Source organism: Thamnophis sirtalis, unplaced genomic scaffold (assembly GCF_051295495.1).
Source record: "Thamnophis sirtalis isolate CommonGarterSnake01/CBP01778 unplaced genomic scaffold, rThaSir2_p1.2 scaffold_5, whole genome shotgun sequence".
NCBI classification, from domain to species: Eukaryota; Metazoa; Chordata; class Lepidosauria; order Squamata; family Natricidae; genus Thamnophis; species Thamnophis sirtalis.
Window position 1 is genome coordinate 49,268,070 of NW_028261385.1, and position 12,083 is coordinate 49,280,152.

Below are 12,083 nucleotides of genomic sequence, written 5' to 3' on the forward strand. Positions count from 1 at the left end.
ATTTATTGTAATAAAAAGCAAGAATTCTAGACTTCTAATCACCATTGGAACTTGTCTTTTCTCTGTTCGATTGTATGAGGAACAAGATACTTGCACTGTACCTAGTTGCTTTGAAATAAGATTTGTGTAGCATAAAATAGAAAAAGAAAGAGTGTTTGTTCTCTGGAAAAGATCTGTTATATGAATTTTTAGTTATGATCCCTTTATTGATGAATAGTGAAAGCAAAGAAAATTGAAAGTGGTAAATTAATAAATCTAGCAAATTAATCTGCTCTGTTTAATTTGACATTGTTCTGTGCTACTGTATTATTCAGATTCTTGAGATAATAGATGATAAGTTTTGTCCTACCACTGGACAGTTTGGGGAAAATTAATGTGTCTCAGTGCAGTTAGCTGACTTAGTGAATCTTCCAACTCTTCATTTCTGTGGAATATTATAAGTGATATTTTTTTAATGAAGGGTTATTATTCTTGGCATTCTTGGTGGTCAGTTTAGAATTCAGATGTTCTCAGTTGGATATAAACATCTTAAAAGGGCAATGCATTTTTTAAAAACTGGCCATTAAGAATTAATGAATTTATATTATCATAGTACAGTTATGGTTTTAATATAACAAGTTTCTAAACTGTTACTTGTCCTTACGGCAAATTAATTTTGCTACATTTAGATGAACACAATTAATTCATAACAAGAAAAGTCCCAGTACCATATAAATAAATTCAATGAGCTAAAGAAGATTGTTTTTATATGTAGTAAAAATGTATTTGTGGAGCTTTATTGCATTATGTTATTTCAAACTTTATTACAAGCAGAATAATCTCAAAATGAAAACCATTAAATTCTACTTTGTTTGCAATATGTTTAGCATATTATTGTTTCTGTTATTGTGCCTCATTTTTATGAAAGTACTTGACTTTTTTTTTAAAAAATAGCATACAATATAAATGTTGATGGACTTTGACAGCTTGAAAAGATTCCACAAAAAGTATAAATTCTTTTTAGCTTTCATTTTATTTATGAGATTTATAGATTTCTTTATTATAACTACTCTAAACAGTTTACAAATATAATAAAATTAGTAATAGTACATAATAAAAAGAAAAACTAAACGATGATTATTTGAAAAAGAATTCTCCATTGAGAAATATAAAGAAGGTTCTGCTAAATAGTCACAGATTATATTTGTTTAAATCATAGGTTGAAAACTGTAGTAGAAGAACTGATTCAGACACAGCAGACACTTCTAAATAAGGAGGAATTAGTTCTGGAATTAGAAAAGAAGATAGAAGAGTCTTCTAAGATCTATGAAAAAAAATCTGAGTGAGTAAATGGCAGATATGGAAGTGTATGATATATAAGATTAATTTTCCAAATTATTCATATAATATTCTTGAATGAAAATGAAATCCAGATGATGTGCAGTAACTCATTTGCTAAGCTCATGCTTCATTGCACCATTTGTAAGTCTAGAATTATTGACTATATTTAATAACTGATTTTATAAGCTAATGTAAAACTTTTAAAAAAATCTTACAGTACTTCTAGCATTGGTTTTTTTAATTATTTTATTGTTTATTTATTGAGTCTAATGGCATAATTTATTTCCCATTCCTTTGATTGAATATAATGATTCTAAACTATGTATTTCTTTAATTGAGTTATATGGAATTTGGGAAATTTGCATGGATTTCTTCTTTAGATAGTTATTTATTAATGTTTTCCTCTACATTAATTTTTTAATGCAGCCTATACTGTTCTTCCTTAGATTAGGCTTTTTTGAGGGGAAAAAGAAGTTGACAATTAATAACCAACTCCCAACACCATCTATATTATTTGTTATGATCTTGAGAAATGAAATACATGCTTCCATTTTGCTTTTAATATAATTTTGATGCCGTTCTTTTCAGCATTGTGCTTCTGTTAAGCCAGAAGCAAGCCCTTGAAGAATTAAAGCAAACTGTTCAGCAGCTAAAATGCACTGAAGTCAAATTTGTAGCCCAGAAGGAACTTCTTCAACAAAAAGTGCAAGAAAATGATGGAAAAGAGCCCCCACCTGTTGTCAATTATGAGGAGGATGCCAGATCAGTCTCTTCCATGGTAAAATTTACATTTATTTAGTAAGTTAGGATACTGTGGCTAATGTTGCTTTAAAAAGAATTGTAATTAAAAGCAAATTATATACAGGTAGTTGTCACTTAACAACAGTAATTGAATTGGAATTAGTACAATTGGGTGGGTGAAGGTGTGCCTTGGTACAAATGTGGCAATGCTGGGCCTAGAGGGCTTGGTGCAGTGTGGGTAGCAAGCAGGGTCCACATGCTGCCACTCAAGGGCTCCTCTCTTCCTCCTCAGTAGAAAAACCAATGGGAACAACTTACCTGAGCAACTTGTAACCTTCTGCTGGCTTCCCCACTGACTGTTCATGGGAAAGTGGCAGGAAAGATTGCAAATGGTACGTATGTCACTGCAGGATGCTGCAGGCACTGTAAATGAGAGCTGGTGGCCAAATGCCCAAATCACAATCACATAACCACAAGGACATTGCAAAGGCTGCAGTTTTGAGAATTGTCTTAAGTCCCCCTAATTGTGTGCCATCATAACTGAACAAATGGTTGGTAAACGAGGACTATCTATGGTACATTGTAAGGCCGGGATGGCGAGCCTATGGCACCTGTGGCACGCGGAGCCATTTGTCGGCACACGAGGCATTGCCCTGTCAGCTGGCTAGTGCACATGTGCACACTGGCCAGCTGAGTTCAGTCTTTTTTAAGCCATTTTTCTCCCTTCCCAGGCTCCTATAAAGCCTCTGGAGCCTGGGGAGGATGAAAACAGCCTCCCCCGCCTCCCCTGGAGGCCCCTTAGGAGGCTTCAGGATCTTCCCTGAAGCCTCCGGAGCGCAAAAATCTGGTCCTATGGGCAAACTGGAAGTTCGAGAACAGCCTTCCGGTTTGTTCATAGGGCCAGTTTAAGCCCTCCGGAGCCTTCAGGGACCTTCCGGAGGCTTCCCTGAAGGCTTCTGATGACGAAAAACCACTCAACGGACAAATCGGAAGTCGCTTCCAGTTTGCTCATAGGGTTGTTTTTAGTCCTCCGGAGCCTTCAGGGAAGCCTCCTGAAGGTCCCTGAAAGCTCTGGAAAACTAAACTTCCAGAACTTCCAGTTTGCCCATAGGGCCATTTTTTTGTGCTCCAGAGGCTTCAGGGAAGCTCCTGAAGCCTCCGGAGGGCCTCCGGGGGAGGCTGTTTTCATCCTCCCCAGGCTCCTATAAAGCCTCTAGAGCTGGGGAGGGTGAAAAAAAAATGCCAAAAATGGGGGGTTACGCCTGTCATGTGTGCACAACCCCCCTGCGCTCCCCCCGCTTATGGCAGGCGAGTCAAAAAAGGTTCACCATTGCTGTTTTAAGGTATTCATATTTCCTGACAGTTAATTGTAACAATATTTAACACAAAACAGTGTTTATTGAGAATCTTGGCACTATTTAAAATGGATTCAAATGTATGGGTAAGACTTGCTTAAGATTAATGAACTGATCCCAGCTAAATTATAGTTGCTAAGTTCCTATGTTGAAAGTAGACATCAATTTGATGCTATCAAAGTGATGTTGACTATTAGCAACTACATTGATGGACCTAGCCTAACCCTACACTTCAGTCAATGGTGTACCTATCACTGCTGTGATCAAGTGAATCCAACTTGTTGCTGGTTGTCTTTTCTCATAACTTTTCCAGCATTACTGACTTTTCCAAGCAATGGGTCTTCTCATAAAATATCTACAATATGATAAATTGAGCCTGAATTGGAAATTCTTTGATTGTTTATGCCTTAAGTGGAAATTATTTCTTTTCATGGCTGCACATGATGTTCTTAAGAGCTCCTTCCCACAACAAAATGAAAACACCAATGCTCTTTCTATTCGGGAAAAAATACATAGTACTTATTTGTTATATCCGTACAGTTCTGCATTTTGTCTCTACAGCAGGCAAAACATTTGAAAGAGATTAATTTTATGACAGTAATCATTCATAAATTTGCCTCATGTTATTTATTTTTATGCGTTTGATTTAGTCTTGACTCCTGGTGACTACAAAGACAAGTCCCTGTAGCTTTCTTGGCAAGGTTTTTCGGACATGGTTTGCTCTTGCTTGTTATTTCCCTTAGGCTAAGAGAGAGTCCAAGGTCCCCAGCTGATTGTGCCTAAGGCAGGACTGGAACTTCTGGTTTCTAGCCTAATGCCTTAACCAAACTGGCTGCTTGGGCCACTGCCTCAAATTACTGAGTAGGATTTTTTGAAAAACATACAAATATTTTATGCTTGTGTTTAGAGAACAAAAGTATTTTTATTTTGAAAACCCAATATCAAATCAAAATCACATATTGATTTGCAAGAGAGAATGTTATACTTTTGGAGGCATATTTTCATGAGAATATAATACTGTAAAAACTTTGCATGTAAATGAGAATTGATCATTGTAAGAATTTCAGGATGCTTTGGCCTTCTAGATATTGTCTTAAAACCATACATACATATATACATACATACATACATACATACATACATACATACATACATACATACATACATACATACAACTTTTTTAGCCTCTTGTTATTTCTATTTACCCCATTTTTCAGACCTGGAATTGTATTAATTCTTATGATGATATACTGCCTTGGCTTATTTGGTATCTTTGGTAGGAACTTTTGTTTACAAAGTAAATTAGATATAACACATTTTTCTCTGTGTGTATGTGCACACTGTTTTCATATGTAAAATAATAAAGATAAGCTTTCTGGTAAGCATATTACCCCAAAACAACCTAATTATAGAAGCAATTATGTAGCTGAAATTATGAAAAAAGCAGGTGCCTGAGATGTTATTCAGTCTATATCCCAACTTGCATTTTTTTAAAAAATTCTAAATTCTAAGGTATTTATTTGTATAGAATCTTTTATAAGCTAAAGGCTATATAAGGGCTCTGAGGCTATGCTTTATGGATAAGTAGACTTTTAAATATGACATGTCAAAATAATTTCATCTAATTCTACAGTACAAACCAATCTACCTATTATTGCCCATAGAACTCAAACTCCTGAATTGACGTAGAGCTAGAATGAATTGAGTCCATGAATTTGAGAGAGAAACATCCAATACCTTTGAAAAGTACAGAAACAGGTTATTACATATATTTCAATGTATGATAGGGAACAAAAGTAAAGGCAACAAATTGTTGGTGTGCAATAAAGGCTTCTTTTTTTAAAATGTGAGAAAAAACAGACATCTTAGATAAAATTCTTCATGCAGCAAATGTATTTGTGTCGAGGTAGCTGATGATCCCAGGCATCCCTTTGTCTTTTATAAAATATATTGCCTCTCCTCCTTTCTCACCAAGTTTGTTTCTTTCTTAGCTTTGATCAAGGTCTTTAGAATACAGTCCTATTGTTTGACTACTCTCATCGCTGTTCCCAAAAAAGCTAGTTTTTCACATCAAAGAATATGGCTTTAGCTCAAAGGAAAAACATGATTTCCAAAACCTAAACCATAAAATTGTGCCTGACAATGGTAGCATCGAGACATCTTCACAATATTGTTTCCTCTTCTTTGGATGATTGAAAATGAAATATAGCACAGGTATTCCTTAATTTTAAGCAAATGGTGTTTATTGAAACAGATGCGTTTTTAAATTAATTTACCATGTGTTGGGACATGGATTTAGATATTTTATCTGCAGACATGTTCTCCAAATATAATGCAGATATGGTAATAATTTATTTTTCTCCCTGCCATTTTTAAAAATCCTCATAACATAGATAGGAGAGAAAAAAGAAGAAAAATGTTAAACTAAGTTTCAGGATAAATTGCAAGTTTCAAATGCAATCTTTTACATCCTAATTCCATGATCGCCACATTAGCGATTTCTAGTGACATTTGTTTGCTTAGTGATTTCTACTGACACTTGATTTTGCTTTGTAACATGGAGTTCCTCTCTTAATTAAAGAAATATTTTCCCGAATTGGGGTAGACTGACAGGAATTCTTTATCATTCCATGCTGTTGTAATGGCAAGCTTTCATCTCTGCTGCAGTTAAGCTGAGGCAGCAAGCTTGTACTTTTTGCCTGGGACAGCAGGAAGATAGTCCTTTTCCAGGCTTGAGGTAGTCTACCCACCCAGAGACTTCTGTGCATAAAAGAGTATCTTTCTCCAAAAAAGATTTAATTTCCCTCCTTCCAGCAATAAACTCTTAATTGTAATTGTCTCCTTTCTCCAAAAATGGGTGTAATTAATACTTGTTCAGTTTAGCACTGCACAAAATCCATTAATTGCTGTTAATTTGTTGGGTTGTCCTCAAATTAATTCACAGTTGGACCATTTGGCATTGGGCATTAGGAGTCAGTCCTAGAAATGAGGGGCTTCTGGGGGTGTGTGTGTGGCTGCAAACATCCCATGATGCAAATGCCCTGTGTCAAAATCCTACTTGGATTTCAAGACAGACTTTTTTTTAACTAGGCCTCTTTGAGAGCAGAAATGTTGCTTGGAAGAGAGGGTCCCCCAATGGGGCAAAATCAATCTCACAGGCAGTGCTTTTTATATACAGAGTTTTTTGTGCACGTCACACTGTACCCAACCATACCATGTCTCATGCATATTCTCTCGTGTGCCTCCCTTGACCTTTGCCACACCTCCTGTGCACTCCTTGTGCACCCTCACTGTGCCTCCCCCATGCATTCCCTTGTCCCCTTCCCCTTTTGACAGCCATCCTGTTTGATCATCTAGGACTTGCAGCCTTGTGCCAACATCCCCATTGACTTTGGTTGTGGGAAGCCAGCAGAAAGTCATGTTGCTAACAACCGTGGGATTTGGTTAATGAAAGTACCTGGGACTGCAAGATCCCAATTACTCTGAGGACTATATGTAAAGACTAATATTTTACAGGGTGGTAGAAATAATATAATGGTACATCTTTGTAGGCAACTTTGAACATTAATGGAACTTGCCATTTAACATCTCCTACACTGTCCAGATTTGCTGCAAAGAATAATGGACATCAAAAATTGATTCCATTGATGGAATGGTCTGACCTTATACCTTCTCCCATTGGATACAACCTTTTGCATGCCACCTTGAGCTCCTTGGAGGAGGTTTAGTTTCTGATAAAATAAATTTTGTGAAGAGTTTGAACTGACCTTTTCTCTTGTAAAATATTCAATGCAGTTAACATTTCTTAACCTTCAGGGCAAAAGCTCTCTAGGGAAAAGTATTTTTATATATTTATAACTGTTGCTGTATTTTGACTGAATAATAAAATTAAAATTTAATATCCTTGCTAAAACCCTGATTTTTCTCTATACCTTCTCTTATGGAAATGAATTCAAATTTAAAATATTACAACAATTACAGAAAAAAATCCATAGAGCAAAGACAAAAATCTACAATTTACCCTGTATCCCTAAAAAATAAGACCTCCCTGGATAATAAACCTAATTGGGCTTTTGAGCACATGGACTAAAATAAGTCCTGCCCTGAAAATAAGCCCTCCACAAAAATATTGCCACCCAGCAGCAGCCATGAGGTGACCACTCCTGCACCTTGCTGCCTCCTACACCTCAAAAATAATAAGACCTCCCCGAAAATAAGGCCAAGTGCTTATTTCAGGGGAAACATGGTATATGACTGCTCATTTCCATAAATGAGCTGGGGCAACTAACAATATTAAAGCAAAAGTAAAAATAGATGTACACAAAAATTAAAATATATAGCAGCAAAGAAAAAACCGAACAACTATTGTCATGCTAGGAGATGGTCTCTTTCACACACTTAGGTCCTCAGGCCAAGCACAGAATCAGGTCTTTAAGGCCTTACCAAAGGCCAGTGGGGTTTATGGCTAGTCAAATCTCTAGAAGGTTAATGTTTCAGATGCCAAGTATGAAAGCAGAAAAGAGACTTCTGGGCCAATGTTCCTTAGCCAATGTGACTTGCAGCATGTGTCTCCTGTCAGATTAGATAGGATGGGTAGAAACAACTGGGGAGAGATTGAATGAAATTCCTCATTTCCCCCAAAATTGCGATTTCACTATCTCCTAGGAATGAAGGAATACTTTTTATGAAGTACGCAAACAATTTAAAAAAGTGATGCTACAGAATAGCCAGCTTCACACTGATAAGCTATGGTTTAAAGTTACATGTAGAAGCCTTGGATGAATATGCTGCTTTCTCCCTCTTCAGTGTAACTATGATCTTATGGGTTTCCACTATTGATACTCTATTATAAACATTACCTTTTTACTTAAAACATGAATAATGTTAAAACTCTCTTCCATATCTTCCATACAAGTAGTATACCTTCATGGAAAGGAGATCTTGCTGGGGCATTAGAACGATGCTAGTATAATCATGAATTGCTCTGATTTGAACCTCAGTTTGAAGCTAGTTGATATTGTGTGGTACAGAAATAGTAGGGTAAGGTATCATTAATCTTCGGCTAGAGAGAAGACAAAGCCAGGGGACATAAGATAAAATTGAGGTTACCAGGTCAGTCTGGTGACACCATAAATAACCACAAAAGCTTTAATATACAGTATATAGAAGGAAACATTGTAAAAATATAACTAAAATTATTACTGCTTCAGTTTTAATACTTATGTACTGCAAACAGTTATGTTCATTGCATCTGTGTCAGCTTGATATTATAAAAAGGTAAAAATCTCAAGCTTAAATGGACAATGCTAGGTAACATTCTGTTTATAACAGTTACCAGCAGATGGAGCTCGTTGCCAGCTTAAAGCCATGGTTTTGAAAAAAAAATTAAATGTATTTATTCACAAAATGGTTTATAGAACAAAAATTATCTGTGAGCAGAATCTCCTTATAAAATATCACAGGAAATGCCAGATAAAAATAGTCGCTTACATTGTAACCAAAGAATTTGTGAGCAAAATGGCTCAGAGCACAATTTCAATTATTTTTTTATTTTATTTTTTAAATACAGAATTGGACCCCGCACAACATTTCTTTGTGCATAAATCTTATCTGCAGACTAACCTAAGTTTTCTTCATTTGAAATTTTAGTAGCCCTATTTCAACTGAAAAGAAAAAAGAACTTCTCTTTTTTCTAATTTAGTAATTAGGAATTGGAAATCCTTATTAATCTTTTGAATTCTTCCAGTAGAGCACAATGCAAATCCTCATTAATCCTCTGAGTTCTGCTAATGTATCTCAATCTACCCTCTCCTTGTTGTTGTATTAAACCACAATTATGTGACCAAATTATTAACACAGCTTGTCTATGATATAATAAGGCTAGAATTGAAACATTATCACTTACAATTGTCCTGATAGCATATCTGGCTCCTTTTCAGACAACCCAGAAGATTTGCTGCAAATCTTTAGAGCTTAGAACAAAAAAAAAAATTCAATATTTTCTTGACAAGTGAATAAGACACCATAGAATGTGATAGAGCTGTTCCACTTCTGGTAGAGGAAAGTTAACTAACATACTGTATAGTGGTGGAAAGCCCCCAACACTAGCTGCATTCTCACATCAGTAGGGATTCAAATTTAAGTATTCCAGAAGTGTGTGAGAAACTAGCTCAGTAAAGATATGAGGTTCTTTATTTTCTGGCATACTCCCAAGCTCTGAATTACTCTGGTTTTTCGTTCAATTTATGATCAGTCAGGAGAGGGGGAGAAAAAGAGAAAAATGCGAAGAATGCTGATTTCCCTTCCCAACTTAATCTCTGTTTTGTATCCTATGTCCTAGCAAGTGTGCAGATGTGGCATTTGATGTGCTACAGAATTTCCCATGACATTGCTTATTCACCCAGTGGCTTTTGAGTTGGTGTATCATTTCAGAGTTAATGTTAATGGTGCTTGTTATGAAGATCAGAGTTATATTTGGCAGAATAAAATTTCGCCAAAATACATAAATGTAATATATTTCCCTCTGAGTTGCATGGTAGGGGGTTGAAGAAGGGCTGGAAGAAAGTTCCAAACTCCACCCCCTGTAAGTGTCATTGTGTTCAAAATACTTTATATTACCTTGAAATATATATTGTAATTTATTATTTTTGATCTTTATCTTTTAATTCAGAAAAGCAGGGCAATAAATAAGTTCTTTCATATGGAAATGCTTAGAAATTACTGTACATACTACTTAAACTAAACCAATTAACAAGTTAAAATATGGTAACTACACATTTATAAAGAAGTAAAGCTTCTTTACAAACTTTCTAAATATGGCATAGGGCAAACTTCTCTCCAGAGGAGAACATCTTATCTCCTGGGAACAACAAGGAGAATACTCTCTCCTGTTTGCCAGATAGGAAAGTCTTTCACAGAAGGATATCTTTAGAAGTTAATAGCCAGACAGATTTGTATAAAGAGAAGTGGTCACACAGAAAGTCGTGTCTTAAGCTGCTTAGTGCTTTATAGATCAATAGTACTTTGGAAGAGTATTGCAACAAGCTTTCTTTTTATTCCATAAATCAGACAGAGCTTCAACAGTACAATATTGCCAACAGATAAAATGGGAAACTCTTTAAAAGCATTTAGGAAACCACCCAGGGCTATCATGGTTACCTGTTGTGGCCCAGCAGGATCGGTTGAGCTGCTGATGGACTCGGATAGCAAGGAACCATATGAGTCTGTCATGGAAGATGTGGAGGACCCTGGGCAGGGTTCAGACTCAAAGCAGGAACGAGAGAGGCTGGTTGGCCACCAGGAGGCGCCTGAGGCATGGAGCAGTAGAGAAGATCAAAGGCAGTTTGTCCCTGATGCTAGATTACGTAGGGCTGAGAAACAGAAACAGCACCTCCATAGGCAGTCTCATAGACGAAAATTACGCACAGGTGGTTGTGCCTTGGCCCCTTCCAAGAGGGTTTATAAGTGAGGCGTTGGGAGGGGACATTTGCAGGAAACATCCGTTCAAACAATTATTGAAGACATCTATATTCTAGCTGTGTCTTGTGGAATTATCTGCGTTGTTTTCTTGGAGCTTCTGGGTTGCTGCCAACCGATTATCTTGAACGTAAGTTTGCCTGGGCCTTCAGCCAAAGGACTGGTTATCGCATTCATTAAATAGTGGCAAACAGCCAAGCCTGTGCTCTGGTTTCTTCACAGGCCGGGGGTGTGGGGTCAGAACAGTTACCCAAGTGCACTCAAGATTGGCAGATGGAGCATCTGGAATTTCTGCAGGATACAGCCTGCGACTCTTAACCTGCTGTACCTTGAGGCTAATAACCCACCCCACAATGTTGGAAAATGTCCCTTGCTTTTTTCAGGCATTTCAGAGTTTGAAATAATTATAAGAATACTTTCTGCAGTTCCTTTAAAGTCTAACAAAAATATATGAAGATTTTAAATTTAAGTATAAGAAACCTTTCTGTGGAGAAATGTGGATTAGAAAAGAACATAGTAAGAGGAAACCTTGAAGGCTGATTACTAGAAACAACCAGAAAGAACTGAAGATTATAATTGAAGGAGAAAATGTATGCTTTTTTTTTCTCCTAACAGCTTTTAATGGGTTGTTTTTGACTAGGATTGAATGAAGATGGATATAAGATAAAGACATGAGAAGATTTTTTTTTAATTTCTAGAAAAAATGTTAACTTACTTTGTAAAGTAAAGTAAAGGAATTTGAGATTGATTTACCTGTTTAAGGTTAAAATATATAATTCTGATAACTCTTAATTGACTTTTGCTGATTAACATTGAATGATGAGGGTTTATTATTTGCTAATAGGTAAAAGATGAGCAATAGAATGAAAAGGACTGAAATAATAAAAAAGTGATAAATTATTGAAATTTTGTTTACTTATCTTGATGAAGAGGAAAGTTCTTTTCCCTCTTCTCACTCACATTGTTTTTCTTTCTGCGCTTTTTACTTTCTTAATGCATATTTTTCTCAGTTTGTATTAGTTTTCCTTTGTATTTTAAAATTTCAAGAAAAATGATATTAAAAATTTACATTTAAAATTAGTTTTTATCAATATGCAGCTTTTCTGAATGAACTCCTAAGGATGGATGGCAGCAGAAGGTTCTTTTCATAGTGTTTTATGCCACAGTGAGACTTTGTGTTTTACATGAATC

General features: G+C 36.0%; 1 protein-coding gene across 4 annotated transcripts in view; it reads left to right on the forward strand.

Annotated features, from left to right (window-relative positions):
• FER (FER tyrosine kinase) overlaps nucleotides 1-12,083 on the forward strand; it is a 128,666-nt gene that overhangs the window by 38,138 nt on the left and 78,445 nt on the right. For all 4 annotated transcript variants that reach the window (XM_087715786.1, XM_087715785.1, XM_087715788.1 and 1 more), the window contains 2 exons: nucleotides 1,199-1,321; nucleotides 1,909-2,098. In XM_087715786.1, the coding sequence (XP_087571912.1) occupies nucleotides 1,199-1,321; nucleotides 1,909-2,098 (313 nt within the window). The remainder of the gene's footprint in view (nucleotides 1-1,198; nucleotides 1,322-1,908; nucleotides 2,099-12,083) is intronic.